The sequence below is a fragment of the Trachypithecus francoisi genome, unplaced genomic scaffold (genome assembly GCF_009764315.1).
Source record: "Trachypithecus francoisi isolate TF-2019V2 unplaced genomic scaffold, Tfra_2.0 Lachesis_group8, whole genome shotgun sequence".
Taxonomy (NCBI): Eukaryota; Metazoa; Chordata; class Mammalia; order Primates; family Cercopithecidae; genus Trachypithecus; species Trachypithecus francoisi.
This window is the reverse complement of record NW_022681473.1, coordinates 9,558,135-9,570,417: the sequence shown is the minus strand read 5'-3', so window position 1 is coordinate 9,570,417 and position 12,283 is coordinate 9,558,135. Positions and strand designations below refer to the sequence as shown.

General features: G+C 57.8%; 1 protein-coding gene and 1 long non-coding RNA gene across 21 annotated transcripts in view; one reads left to right on the top strand and one right to left on the bottom strand.

Annotated features, from left to right (window-relative positions):
- The window catches only part of NRXN2 (neurexin 2), a 118,285-nt gene that overhangs the window by 34,841 nt on the left and 71,161 nt on the right, over positions 1-12,283 (bottom strand). For 8 of the 19 annotated variants that reach the window (XM_033207309.1, XM_033207297.1, XM_033207305.1 and 5 more), the window contains 5 exons: positions 11,102-11,230; positions 10,324-10,705; positions 9,514-9,704; positions 7,811-7,984; positions 7,296-7,415 (listed from right to left, as the gene is read on the bottom strand). In XM_033207309.1, the coding sequence (XP_033063200.1) occupies positions 7,296-7,415; positions 7,811-7,984; positions 9,514-9,704; positions 10,324-10,705; positions 11,102-11,230 (996 nt within the window). Of the gene's footprint in view, positions 1-1,683; positions 3,812-7,295; positions 7,416-7,810; positions 7,985-9,513; positions 9,705-10,323; positions 10,706-11,101; positions 11,231-12,283 lie in introns of those variants that run through there. The other 11 variants (XM_033207312.1, XM_033207310.1, XM_033207311.1 and 8 more) reach the window with 5 other exon arrangements.
- LOC117081428 lies at positions 3,635-6,864 on the top strand. 2 transcript variants are annotated; one of them, XR_004436160.1, is made up of 4 exons: positions 3,635-3,717; positions 4,730-4,816; positions 5,473-5,670; positions 6,384-6,864. It is a non-coding gene; the product is annotated as an uncharacterized LOC117081428 (long non-coding RNA). The 2 variants fall into 2 exon arrangements; XR_004436161.1 differs by having other exon boundaries at positions 6,381-6,864.

The window sequence follows — 12,283 nt, the reverse complement described above, 5'->3', positions numbered from 1 at the left end:
GCACGATTGGGAAGCAAAGATGGACTGGCATGGAGCAAGAATGGGAAGGCAACCAGGGTCACAGATGGGAAGGGCGAAAAATACAGGAATGGAAGATGATGGAGGAACAAAAATGGAGTAAAGAATGAGAGGGGATGGAGAGACAGAAACAGGAAGTGATGAGGGTACAAGGATAGGAAGGGAGAGAAGTGCAGAAATGGGAGGCCACCTGGGTACAGAGAGAGAACTGATGAAGGCACAGTGATGAGAGGGAATGGGAGCATGGAGGTGCCAGAGAACCCCGATGGGAGGCGATGGACATGGAAGGTGAGGAGAGAGGGGCACAGAGAGGAGAGGACATGGATAGGAGGACAGATATGTGAGGTGTTGAGAGCACAGGGAAGGGATGAGACGGGATGGGATGGAGGCACAGAAATGGGAGGTGAGAGAGGTACAGAGATGGAGGTAATGGGGCTACCCTCTGAAAGGTAATGACAAGGTGCAGAGATGGGAATTGATGAGTAGACTAAAATGGGAGGTGAGGAGGTCCCTGGGATGCAAGTGACAGAAGCTCTGAGATGGAATGTGGAGGGACTGAGGTGGAAAGTGATGGGCTGAAATGAGCTGAAATAAAATGTAAAAAGGGCTGGACGTAGAAGGTAATGGGGAGGACAGAGCTTGGGAGTGATGGGGGCACAGAGTATGGAGGACAGAGATGGAAGGTGACAGGTACAGAGGTGAGAAGAGATGGCATGGAGAGAATCTTAGGGGTCTAAGATATGAAGTAATGGGTGGCCTGAGATGGGGCTAAGGCAGGATGGAAATGAGAAGGTGATGGGGTCTGAGAAGGAAGGTGAAGTTTTTCAATGGATGGTTATGAGGGGTAGAGATAGGAGGTGATTGTAAGTGGACAGTGATAGAGAACTGACACAGGAGGGGAAGCCTGGAAACAGGAAGTGCTGGGCCTACAGAAGTGAGATGCTGGGGGTCAGAGGTAGAGACAGAGCAGAGATGAGGGGACATGGAGGGGAGACACTGGAGATGAGGGGAATGAGGATGGGGGAATGGTGGGACAGTGGAGTGAGTTGGGAGGTAATGGAAGGCCAGTCGTGAGAAAAGAAGGGAAGGTTGTTGGAGGGATGGAGGTAAAATAGAGATATACATGAAGAGGTCAAGGAGGAAGAGACATGTCAGAGGCAGAGATGACAGATGTGACAGAGGTGGGAGGGAGGTGAAGGGGGAGAGATGACAGACCAGCAATGGAAGGGTGAGGGTGAGGCAGAGGTGGAGGCAAGACAGATGGAGAGATGATAAGGGGCCGAGATGGAGGAGGTGATGTGGAAGAGAAATGGAAGGCAGAGCTGCACGGAGAGGATGAAAGGACAGACAGGGCGGGGAGGGTAAGGAAGTAGAAGGAGATAATGAACCAGACCTAGGGGTAAGCAGGTTTAGGTGAGGGGAGGTAGCAAAGTGCTGAGGACAGAGATGAGGGTGATGGGGGAGAGGAGAGATGGAGGCAAGGGTGGGGCTGAGACGATGGGAGCTGGAGATTGGAGGTGAAGGGGCTCCAGGACGCAAAGCAGAGGGGCCGGACTCGGCGTGCACAGCTGGGGTGGGGCACACGGGGGCCCGGCTGCGCACACGGGAAGCCCCCCCCCCGCCCCCGGGGCCAACCGGGTGGCCGGCATCGACAGTGCCACTTACCGTGGCCGCCGCGGGTGAGGAAGGGCATGCGGTTGATGGCGATGGGCACGGTGCCGTGCTTGCTGTGGAAGTGGTGGACGTGGTGGGTGGTGCTGAGGCTGGAGGAGACCCGGGCCCCCTCGGCCGCCCCCAGCAGCAGCAGCAGCAGCAGCAGCGGCAACAGCGGCAGCAGAGGTGGCGGCGGCGGCGGTGGCGGCGGCGGCAGGGGCCCAGCCAGGGCGGGGGGGCGGCGCGGGCACCCCCCCGGCCCGCTCCCCCCGGGGGGCATTTCGGCCCGGGGGCGACCGCCTCACAGCCCCATGGCCGGGGGCAGGGACGCGGGGCTGCGCAGCCCCGCGAAGCCCCCCTCCGGCTCCGAGCTCCGGGAGCGGGGTAGGGATGAAGCGGAGGTAAACCAGGGCCCAAGCCTCGGTCCGGAGCCAATAAAATCAACTGGATCCCGCCGGGAAATCGGGGGTCCGCGGAGCGGCAACACCAAGGTCCAGGATGCCTGGGTCCATCGCGAGGAGCTAGGGGTCTCTCTGCATCCCGGCGGGGTCGGAGCGGCGCAGAGGGCCGTCAGAAACCCGGGGGAGCGCCCGGGGGAGGGGGCATGGTGCCGAGTGGAGAGGGAGGGGAGCGCGGGGGCCAAGCAAGGAGGGGAGAGCGAGGGAAATCCTGCGGAAAAACCTAGCCGGGGAGGAGGGCGGTGCGGGCTGGAGGAGGGAAAAGGGACGGAGGCCTGGTTCCCCCGAAAGCAGGAGACCGACGGCGACTAGGGCCGGCCGCGCTGCTGCTGCCGCTGTCGCCCGACGGAGGCCGGGGGGGAAAGGAGGGAGCGGCCGGGGGAAGGGGGCGGGAGAAGGGGGAAGGGAAGCAAATCCGGGTGAGGGGGGAATGAAGGGATAGGAGAGGAGGGGAGAGGAGAGGAGGGGAGCGGGGCTGAGCAGAGGAAAGGCGCGAGCCTGCGAGATTCCGGCGGAGAGATGGAGGCAGCGGAGTGTTGCTGCAGAGGCTGAGAGGGCTGGAAGGGAGAGGGAGGGAGGGAGAGAGGGAGAAAGAGAGGGAGGGAGGGAAGGAGGAAAGCGAAGAGGGGAGGGGAAGCGCGGGAGGAGGAGGGGGCAGGGCAGAGGGACCAGAGCGGCTCCCGATCTGCGGGCGGCGCTGGGCAGCTCCGCAGCGCGGCACCTGGCTAGCCCGCTAGTGGCTCGCCTCTCCTCTGCGCGCGCCCGCCCCTCCCCCGCGCCTGGACGGGCGCGCTCCTGCTGCACCCCCCTCCTCGAGAAGGGACCCTGCTGAATAATGGAACGGGATTAAGGCTAGCAAGAGAGGCCACTTTCTTCCTCCCCACCCACCCCACCTGGATGAACCCCAATAATGCTCTCTGGCACAGCCTGCTGAGATGCCGCGGAGGCCACCTCTGCACGCACCCCTCAGAACGCACATGCACACTGAGATGTGTACCGGCTTGGGTATGGAAACATCCACGTGCCCATACGGGCACAGTGTGCGGGCAGGCACACAGACTCAGACACATACATGCATGCATGTGCTCACAAACATGGGCACACCAACTTACTCTCAGGGGAGCATGTACACATGCTCACAGGGCATACATGCGTGCACACACACCTTTGATCACAGGCCATGAATGGCCAACATACACACAAACATCCCTGCCCTCCAAGCTCACCCTCCAAAATAGAGTCCACAGCATACAGTGCACCCAGAGCCTTCGAGGTACTCAGGAGTAAGACATGCCACACCTCCCCACCACCTCCCCAAAAGGCTGCTCCCCCAGCCCCCTGCACAAGCCTCTCCTGGACTCCTCCAATCCTTCCTCTCCATTCCCACTGCCCCTCCCCCGGCTCCAACCTCTCTCTCCACGGTGGGGTCTAGAGGACACCTGCCCACGGAGTGTCCCACTTAGGACAAAACCCTTCCTGGGCCATGTATGTCAAGCTGAGGAAACCACTTCTCCTTCAGGATGCCCTCCAGTTGGGATCTGTCCCCTAAACTTTTGGACGGCTCTGGAAAGCACCTGTGGCCCCAGAGGTAAGCACAGAGAGACTCCTTTCCAGTCACCCGGTATGCACCAACCTGCTCGGACAGCGGAGAGGGTGGGAAGGCAGAGGGTAGAGGAGAAAGGAAAGGAGAGAGGTGGAGAGGGCACCTGGGGGAGCTGAAGAAACAGTGCAGCAGAGTGAGGAGGAGGGCTGGGTAAGGAAAGGACAGGAGGCAGGGGTGGGTGAAGTGAGAAAGGGGAGGGGCTGGAGAGAGCTGGCTCCTGTTTATTGATTCTGAACTCCATTTGGGAGCAAAAACTGTCACCACGGGCCCCATGTGCCACCCTCAGTTCCAGGATGCAGTCAGGACCCAGGACATCTCCCCAGTGCTGCTGCCGGTCCTCCACCCCTACTACATGCCAGGGCTAGATTTGGCCCCCAGGCCTTTAGAAGTGAAGAAAGCGGTCCTCAGAAGCACCCAGAGGAGGCTTCCGGTGGTGCAGTGCTGGAGGAGAGACTGCAGGCCAGGAGCAGGGCTGGGGCCCCCTGCTCCTGGTCCTCCTGACCTCTCTATCCCGTTCTTGGGCCCCTGGATCTGGAATATAGACTGACACAGCTCTGAGCAGGCAGAAAATTCATGGTCCCACAGGGAGGGAGGGAGGAGCTGGTGTCGAGAGGAGAGGAAGGGAAACCGCCTAGAGGCCAATCAATACCAGTGAGTGGGAACTGGAGAAAGATGGGGGTGGAGGGCAAGGTTGAGAAGGGAGGGGGAGACATAGAGGGTAAAAAAGAAGGGAGAGACAGAGGTGTGCAAGAGCTCAATAGAGGCTGCAGAGATGAACGGAGACAGGGAGGCAGAGATGGTAAGGAACTGGCTGCCGAGAGAGGCAGGAGTCAGGCTCTGAAAGACAGAGGAGCAAGCAGGCCTGATGGGAACACCTCAGTCCCAAATCTCAGCCCGGGGAAGTGTCTCCTTTTAGCCACCCTTTCTTATTTCATATTCTCTTTTTCATTCACTGTCTACTTTCCTCCATCATATCTTTTCTCTTCTGTCTTCCCAGAGGAGACACTCATAAGCCTTAAAGGGACACAAAGTTCCCTGCACCCCCAGGAGTAGCCCCCATGTCACAAATGGAGAAATTGAGGTGGTAAGTGGGGAAAAGTTGTTCTGCAGGTGTGACCTCTCCTCACCCTAGTCTCTTCCCCACCAGAGAGCTCCACCCCCCAGCCCCACCCTTCGGAGGACAGGACCTGCTCCTTCCACCCTTGCCATTTCCACCCTCCTTCCTCTCTTGAGACCAAGGCCTGCCTGTGCCCCCAGGGCCTCCCAGGGGTGAAGGCAGAGCTAACTGAACAAGTCTCTCTGCTGGGTTCCAGCTTGACCTTATATATCACAGGGCCCCAAGAAGACGTGCCATAGAAAGAGCATGAAAAACCAGAGACAAGCTAGGAAGGAGGAGTAGCCCTGGGAGAAGAGAGGATTGGGCCCCACTCCCCCCACTCCCAAGATTCCTGCCCTGCCCTCCAGGGGCAGAGATCTCAGCATTACCCCAGAGCCAGAGCTCAGAGCAGCAACACATTGAGCCCTGTGTGGCCCTCAGGTTGCACCCACCTTGTCTTAGCTCCACAGCTTTACAGAGGCCAGTACTTGGGGATGGTGACGCCTCCCAAGATGCGCCCTGCTCCCCAGCCCCAACTCTCCCTCCCTCCCACCAGCCTGGAACCCAAAGAAGTTGCTCTTCCCATCCCTGCTGAAAGGTGGCACAACCTCCACTTCCCATCCATCTTATGCCCCCTTTTTCAGAAGGCTCCACTGTGTGGGAGTGAAGCAGTGGCGACGGGCAGCAGCGCTTCGTGATCCTGATTTCTTCCACCCCAGGCAAGAAGTGCCCACCATGGGTACCACCACCACTCCCCTGGGGACTAAATGAGCAGCAGGAAGTGACAAACAGGCACACCCAAGTTCCAGCCGAGCTCTACCATCGACCCGCTATGACTTGGGGTGAGTAACTGCCTCTTAGTGAGGCCTGGGTTTCCTTATCAGTTAAACACAAAGCCCACTGCCTTCTCTGAAGATTAAATTAAAAGGGCTTTGTAAGCTGCAAAACATGAAACTATTAGTGGGGACTGTTACTATTAAGCAACGAAGTTACCATCATCTCCAGATCTGTGCAAAGCTGAGTTAGCTGGAGGGGAAGAGGTCCAGCCACAGCTAGGTCTCTATGCCTTGGCATTCAGGGCTGGAACACCCTCAACTGGCCATTGTCTGGAGGCTTTGGAAGGCACAGAGAGCAGCAGGTCAGGTGAGGAAAATCTTAGGGGACAGAGTGGGGATGTGGTGGTACCCAAGGGCTGGACATGCCTAAGAACACAAGGAAAGCACTGAGGGAGATAGGGTAGACATTTTTTCAAAGAGGAAAGAAAAACTAACACCACCCAAGAGCCCCTGGACCCAGTAGGTTTCTCCCGTAAGAAACTCAGGACTCATGCCCAGGTGACGAAGGTCCAGCAGTGGTATGGAGGCAAAGGCACTGACTGGGGTCTCACCCCAAATCTGCTATGAACTACTTCCAGAAATCGACCGTCCCTCTCCAGTCGTATTCCATGTCTGTAAAATGGAGACGTTCCATAGTGTGTGTGTGTGTGTGTGTGTGTGTGTGTGTGTGTGTGTGTTTCTTCCCAGGCAGCTGACTTTTCTACTTGGTCTCTCAGCAGGACCCCAGGGAAGATGATTCAAGCGATGCTGAGGAGGCTGCACTCTGCCCACCCACCCCAGCCCAGTCATCCAAGGGAAACGCCAAAGCTACCCCACAGAGTAGAAGGTTGCCTCTCCGCCATTCCTGCCTCAGCTGCCCTCCCTCTGCAGGGCTCTAACCAGCTGCTGGCCACCAACCGCTAGGGACTGGGAGCTGCTGCTGAACCTGCCCTCTCAGGGAGGGGCCTCAAACAGAATGCAAGTTGGCAAGCAAATGTCCAGCCTGGGAGGAAAAGAACCAAGTGAAGACAGTAGGGAGTGACCTTGTGGCTCAAGGGGACAAACTGCAGCTGGGATGCTTGGGGAAGAAAGAGGAGCCCATTCCAGGCAAACCAGCTGTCCAGCAGCCTAGCCTCCTGGGAGCCGCCAAAGCCTGTCCTCTGGGGTGTGGTCCTGCTCTCAGCAGGAAATAACAGATTCCCACTTCATGCCCTGAGGGCATCAAAGGGGGTGCAGGTTGTTAACAGCCCCCCTCCCTGTGCAATAGGGTGTCTGTGTGAGATACAAGTATATGTAAGGCCATCACCAAAACCACACAGGACAGCAGCAAGTTCACCCCACTGAGGCCAACACCTTTGGTTCTGGGTGAAGGGAGCAGGGTCCCATCAGCTGAGAACAAGGAGGAGAGGCCATCTATCAGTGGGCCCCTCCAGAGCTTCAGGCAGCAGCAATCCTGCACAGTCCCAGGAGAAAGACCCTATGAGGGGACAGCAGGCCGCAGCGCCCCTGGGACTCTGCAGACAAGGGATGAGAAGGAAGCAAGCAGCACAGCTCCTGAGTGCTCAGAGGCCCTCTTTCCTCCCTGGCAGCCCCTACAGCTGGGAATGGACCCTGGTCTCCCCAAACTGTCCCCAGCCCTCCCAGGCACTCACGATCATTGCAGACAGGGCCTCCATAGGAAGTCATGGTGCAGTCGCAGGTGAAGCCATCCCACTGCTGCAAGCAGACGCCCTGGTTGGCACAGGACTCTTCAGTGCAGGTGGTGCTGGGGCCTGGAAGGGGCAGGAGAAAGGAACACCCCTGGCTCAGCCAAGCCCCCTCTCTCCCCAGGAGGTGCGGAAGCTTCAGAGTCAGGCAGAGAGGTCCTACTCTGAGCTCTGCCTGGCTGAAAGGGCCAAGTACTGATGAGAGGGATTGGGACGGGCGGGTCAGGTCTGCGACGCTTGGCCTTGGACTGTGACAAGGGGCCAGGGTGTGAGACAACAGGGAGGGCAAGTGACTCTTCACACACCTGTATCCCTGCCCCAGAACTGTGGGGGCAAGCTCCCATAAGGCCTGAGAAGGAAGGCCCCTTTGCAGAGCAGAGGCTACCTGCCCTGGTCTGCCTCTGCAGCTGGCCGTCCTGTAGCCAGTAGGGCCACGCCTCACTCCTCCACCCTCCACTCACCATCACAGCCCCTCTCCACCTGCCCAATGCGGTGCAGGGCGTCAGCGATGAGGTCTGGGAGGCGTCCGTTGAGGTCCACTGAGGCCAGGCAGCCCTGAAAGCCATCCCGGGAGGCCACCAGCTTGGGCAGGTTGCTGAACATATTCTTGCTCAGACCGCCAATGTACAACTCCCCTGCAAAGGGAGTGGGGTCAACCAAGGCATCCAGGTTCCCATTCCCTTCCCAAGACAACGGCATCTGGCTGTCAGGTCCTCCCAGCCCTCTTGGGCTCTCTGCGTTCCATCCCAGATTCCAGGTCCCTAACAGAGATCCAGAGACCTGCACAACCCGCACCCCCCGACACCTCTTCCTTCTCCACTTTGCCATCTGCCTGCCCCCCTCCCAGAGAAGCCCAGATGCCTGGGAGAGTGGGGGCTGGGGGACAGCTGGAGGAACCTGCTCTGTGCTCTCTCCCACACATTTGATTCCAGTTCCGGCCCGTAATCAGGGCCTTTCATAGATGCGCAGCCTGATCCCCTCCACCCCCATTCCCTCCCTCCCAAAGTTTCCCATTCCCAGAACTCCTTCAAGCCTTTCCCAACTCTTGGGCTGTCTCCTACGGAGTTCAAAGCCCAGCTCCCTTCCCCCAACAACTAGGGCTTGGCCTTGGGACTCTGGGAAGTTCTCCGAAACACCTGATCCCCTGCCATAGAGCCTAACCCCTGGAATCCCTGGAAGCCCTGGCCAGCCCACAGCCGAGCTTTAGTCAAGACACTAGTCAGTCTGCTGCCCTGGCCACAGGCTCAGTACAACACAAGACCCGCCAAGATAACCCCCGGGTTTGCTGGCACTTTGGATTCTCTGTGACACATCGCCCCCTTCTGAGAGCAAGGGGAATTCACAGCACTACGTCGGGAGATCTGACAGATCTCAGATTTGGGGGAGTGGGGCAGTTAATTCCATGGTCTCTGAGGACTCTCCCCAAGCTTTGACAGTTTGAGTCAGGCTGACGCCCAGGGGTTCCTGTGGGCCTGAGGACTGCTTTGGGCATGTGCAAGAAGGTAGATCACATTGCCCTCAGTAGGCTCTGGAGAAGCTGCATCTTTCCTGTTCCAATGCTCAGGCCTTAGCTCACCCTCCTCTTCCCTGATCTCTCAGTTCACCCATTCTGGGGGCAGTCAATGACCGCTTCAATGACCACTGAAGAGGCCCTGGGGAATGTGGCACCCCGATGTGACCGTGGGCACACCAGGGAAGCCTAGGTCCAAAATATCCCTAAGCTAGCCCAGCCAATGCCCAAAACAGGTGACTCGGGGACTCTAGCTCCTGCTATGTCCTCCGCCCCATATCATCTACCTCACCCAGGAGGATGCTAAGCTCCCTATTCTCACTCCAGCCCTCAACCAACATAGGCTTCTCAACCTTGGATGCCCAGGAGGTCCTTGGAGGGCCTGGGCTACCTACTCCTAGCTCTGAAATGAGGCCACCAAGCACCCTGTGAGATGCATCCTGCAACCATTCAGTGGTGAGATGCAGACTCGCAAGAGAGCCGAGCAGAACTTGGACAGGAAAATGTCAGGCTGGACATAGTGGAGACAGGGAAAAAGAGATAGAAACTAGGGGCAGGGAACCGAGGGAAGCAGCGTCCCAGGAATGGGTACTCTCACTGGGGTGAGGGCTATCTGGGCTAGGGCCAGGCCTTTTCCAGAGGCCCCAGCCCCACCTTTGAGATCGAGGTTTCGGGCGCCATTGGAGTGCTGCGTGACAGTGCGGGAGTCAATCTTGAGCGTGTGCACGTTGCCTGGGTCCCTGGACACCACCACGTTGTGCCACTGGTTGTCATTGACTGGTTTGTCTGAGTTCCCCTTCATCAAGGACGGGCCATTCCCCAGGTCAAACACGTAGTGGATGTACCTGCCCCACAGTAGGGAGGAGACATGGGGTCAGGGTGGGGGTGATGCTGGGAAGGTGGGGTGATGAGAAGCTATGGCTGGCAGGGGTCCTAGGTGCCATGGAAAGAAGGGATTGAGAGGGAGACCCCAGAGGAGAGGGACCAAAACCAATGGCAAGAGTGCTATGGTGTGAGGTCCTGTCATGGGGAGAATGTAAGGAAGGAGGGCCACCAAGGAGCTGGCTCTTGTGACACAAGCTCAGAAGAGGAGCTAGAGGGGAGAGGTTTGTGGGCCAGCAGGGTCCTCTGGAGGCAGGGACTGGGCTGCTCTGGGGTGGGGTCCCCTAAGGCAACAGAGGGGCAAGACTGACTTCTGCCTGTAGAGAAGATGGCAGTGGACAGAGAACAGATATAACTGGGAACTCTGGCAAGGAAGCAGCTGGGGAGTCAGCAGAGTGGAAGAGGGTGTGCTTCTCCATCTTGGCTGAAGAGGGAGCCTCTCGACTTATGGTTGGGGACCTGAATCTTGACTTGTGATCTGGGGGGATTGGACACCTCAGCCAGTAGCTGGGGGAGCTGTATGTGGTTCAGCAGGGGGAGGGGGCCACTTCCTTGACAGCAGTGCAATGCCCAGCCCCTCACCCCTTGACCAGCTCGATGACAATGAAGTCATTGCCGTTGCCCGAGTTGAACAGGAGAAGCCCATCAGGGGCCGTGGTCTTGAACTGGAAGAAGAGGTGCATGGAAGCATAGGCTTGGAGTGTAGCAAGGGCCAGGTAGCTGCTGCGACTCTTGAAAGTGACGGGATCGGCCACGATGGCACGCAGGCCAAAGCGAGCATTGAGCTCACAGTAGGTGATGTCACCATCCTTGCACTGGTCCATGTAGGGCTGGCCGTTGAACACCAGCCCACTCAGGTGCCCGATGAAGTTGGAGGGCACCACGGAGATAAACCGCCGCTCCGTCATGATGCCCGTCTCAATGTTGTGGAACTCCAGCCGAGTATGGGCTCCTGCCATCTGTCCTGCTCAGGACAGGAGACCAAGATGAGGGGGACAGCTTTGGGGCAGGGCTGGGGCTTGGGTTCCCAGGAGCCCCCCCTCCACAGGAGGGCCACCCATGAGTGACATCAGCAGAGATGTCCTCAGCTAGGCACTAGCAGTCAGCACAGCTCCAAGAGGAGTGGCAGGACTCGCCAGTCAAGAGCCAACAGGCTGCCAGGGGAATGCTGCCTGCAGGGAGTTGAAATCGTTCCTGGGGTCCAGATGCCCATAACATTCACCCCGAAGGAGAAATGGCAGAGGCAGCTCGCCAGAACACTGTCCTAGGAACGGCAGCCCAAGCAGTGGTCACCAAGTACAACAGGGCCAAGCATAGGTCACTGGAGCTGTGTCCACCTCCCTGGGCCCAGACCACCTACCCTCCACAGTCACGTTGTCCACAGATAGCTGCAGGCTCTTGCCACGCCGGACCACCCTCACTGTGTGCCACTCATTGTCATTGAGCTTGTGCCCCGCAAACAGCGTCTCGGGGCCTTTACCTGCGGCACCAAGGGGGGAGTGAGTAGGGCACCTATACATGCTCACAGCTGACTTCCTATATCACCTTGGACACACAGACAGCCTCCCCACCCCCGCACATGCCACATATGAACACATACATGATCAATGGCTCATATTTGGCCATACAACACACTCATGAATACAAGTACACACACTCATGGTCTCCCAACACAGCCGGAGTCCATGCACACGCAGAGCTTTTATATCCCAGTCATACATCCACTCTCAGGACTGCCCTTTGTGTGACTTCAGAAGGTGCCATGCACATAGAATATTAAGTGAATGGTGCCTCTAGAGTTGTACCCTGAGGACCTGCACACAGACACCCACAGCTATGACCAACATACTCTTCCTCCAGATTGCTAAGGGCCTTCAGTGAGTGTGGCCAGAAGCTGTATTCCCAGTGTATAAACACAGACCTAAAACTTTCAAAACTTCACAGTACCCAAATGTAAATGCGAGCCCACAGCTTCAGCCTCCATACCAGCTCCTCCATCTACAATGGGACCCAATGGGACCTTTCTACATACACATGCCTGGTTAACGTCACACACCAACTCACACCACCATATTTACTGCTCATAAAAATGCAGGATGGCCAGAGAGGGGAAGGTTCTGTTTCTTAGGAATTATGGCCATTTACTCAAGATCAGGCTTATCAGCTTCCAGAGTCTAAAACAAAACATACTTATCTTTCAAATGCTGCTGGACTTTGTAGCACTCCCTGGTCATCCCCGGGCCCCCCAGTGCTCACTCCAGCACGCACACAGCATGCCACGCACACATGAAGAGCAGGGTGCCCGTGCCCAGCACACACAGTCTCTGTCCCTGGGCCTACCACGTGCATGTGCTCGCCCACGTGACCCCAAGCCACACCATGCAGAAACACCCTGAGACAGAGCATTGAGCCCAGGCGCACTGGGATGCCTGGAGATGTCCACCTGCTCACTCTCCATCTCACCCCTGCTGAGAGCCCTCACTGTTACCACAGAAAGAGCCCCCATTTGGCAGAAATTCACCCCAGTTGACACAGGAGCTGA